The 1591-nt window shown below is 58.3% G+C and overlaps 1 protein-coding gene across 1 annotated transcript in view; it reads right to left on the bottom strand.

Moving 5' to 3' along the window:
* Positions 1-463, bottom strand: part of Dgkk (diacylglycerol kinase kappa) — a 126630-nt gene extending 126167 nt beyond the window's left edge. Inside the window, exon 1 of the mRNA XM_021188532.2 lies at positions 215-463. Within this exon, the coding sequence (XP_021044191.1) occupies positions 215-463 (249 nt within the window). The remainder of the gene's footprint in view (positions 1-214) is intronic.
* Between the last annotated feature and the right edge of the window lie 1128 nt (positions 464-1591).

The raw sequence follows: 1591 nt of genomic DNA, 5'->3' as shown, positions 1-1591 counted from the left end.
CCGGCTCTGAGTCTGGTTCGGGGTCCGGCTCTGGGGCCGGCTCTGAGTCTGGTTCGGGGTCCGGCTCTGGGGCCGGCTCTGAGTCTGGTTCGGGGGCCGGCACTGGGGCCGGCTCTGAGTCTGGTTCGGGGGCCGGCTCTGGGGCCGGCTCTGAGTCTGGTTCGGGGTCCGGTTCTAAGTCCGGCTTCGGGGTCGGCTCTGGGGTTGATTTTGCGTCTGTTTCTGTGGCTGGTTCTGGAGTCGCCTCTGGACAGGGTCCCAGAGCAGGCTCTGGTACTGGTTCTGGAGAAGGCTCGGGGAATGGTGGAGGAGCAGGCGGTGGTGGGGCCGGAGGCGGTGGGGCCGGAGGCGGTGGGGCTGGCGGCGGAGCGGGAGGCGGCGGCGGCGGCTCTGGGGACTCAGCAGGCTGCTCTCCATCCTGAGACTGGGCAGTGCCCTGGGCCACCGAATCTACACCGTCCATTGCAGCACACCGTCTGAGGTCCAGGCAGCCGGGGTCCCTAAGCTTAGAGGGCTAAAGAGCCCTTGGGCGGTCCACCCACTCCTATCTGACATCCCTTTACAGGGTGCCAAACTTTGCACCCGCTTCGCTCCATGGCTAGCGCAGCTCTGAGGTCTAACCCAGGGGCGCGCAGCGTCTCGCAGAGCTGGGACACGCCCCTTGGTGAGCGCACACCTCTTCGTAAGCAGCTACGGGTTTGATGGGCGGGAAAGAGTAGGGCTTGAGAACGCGACTGGGCAGAGCGCTTGATGACCTCTTACCGACGTGCGCAGGAAAGGGGGGGGGGAGGCAAAAAAAAAAAAAGAGGAGGGGGAATTGAGTGCCTTGTGGGGAGGATTTGGAGCCTGCCCGGGGTTAACCCTTTAGTGACAGAAATGGGGGGAGAGAAGAGAGAGAGAGAGAGAGAGAGAGAGAGAGAGAGAGAGAACACAACAGAGACAGAAAGAAGTTGAGGGTCTTTGCAATCCATCCACATTCTACGGAGCTGCTGCTGGTCTTAAGCTTCTATAAGGTAGCTGCCCTCCTACCACAGCAGCAGGTGGATCTAGCCTGGGACCAACCACTTGCCCTCTTCCCAAGTCAGGAGGGACAAGTAATCCCTTTTATTTAACTCAGGACAAGAAATAAACCTGCAGAGATTGGAAAAAGAGAGACGGGGATGAAGGTGGGGGTGGGGAGACACTCCTCCGAGTTTCGGGGTTTTTTGTTTGTTTTGGTTTGGTTTGGTTTGATTTGGTTTGGTTGTTTAATTTCTGCGCTTTTCTAAATCAGAGCAGTTGAGGAGGTTGCTATTCCATACCAGGTTTGCGGTGCTTTGGGAAGGGAGTGCGATGAGGGAGAACTGGAGCCCTGGCTTTCTGCAGCCTGCAGATGTAGCCCTGAGCACCAGACAGCAAGGCGAGAGAGTGCCCTGGCAGTGGTGGTGGCTAGGCTGCGAGCTCAGCAGCTGAGGCTCTGCTGATCTCCGCAGCTATCTGGCATCTTAGTACTCAGGCTTTGCCATAGGAGACAGTCTTCTTTTAGCTGGACTCCTGAGCATCTGCGGACTTTTAATCTAACGTGTGTGTGTGTGTGTGTGTGTGTGTGTGT

The sequence above is a fragment of the Mus pahari genome, chromosome X (genome assembly GCF_900095145.1).
Source record: "Mus pahari chromosome X, PAHARI_EIJ_v1.1, whole genome shotgun sequence".
NCBI classification, from domain to species: domain Eukaryota; kingdom Metazoa; phylum Chordata; class Mammalia; order Rodentia; family Muridae; genus Mus; species Mus pahari.
Note: the sequence above shows the minus strand (reverse complement) of the source record. Positions and strands in the feature narration are given on the sequence as shown.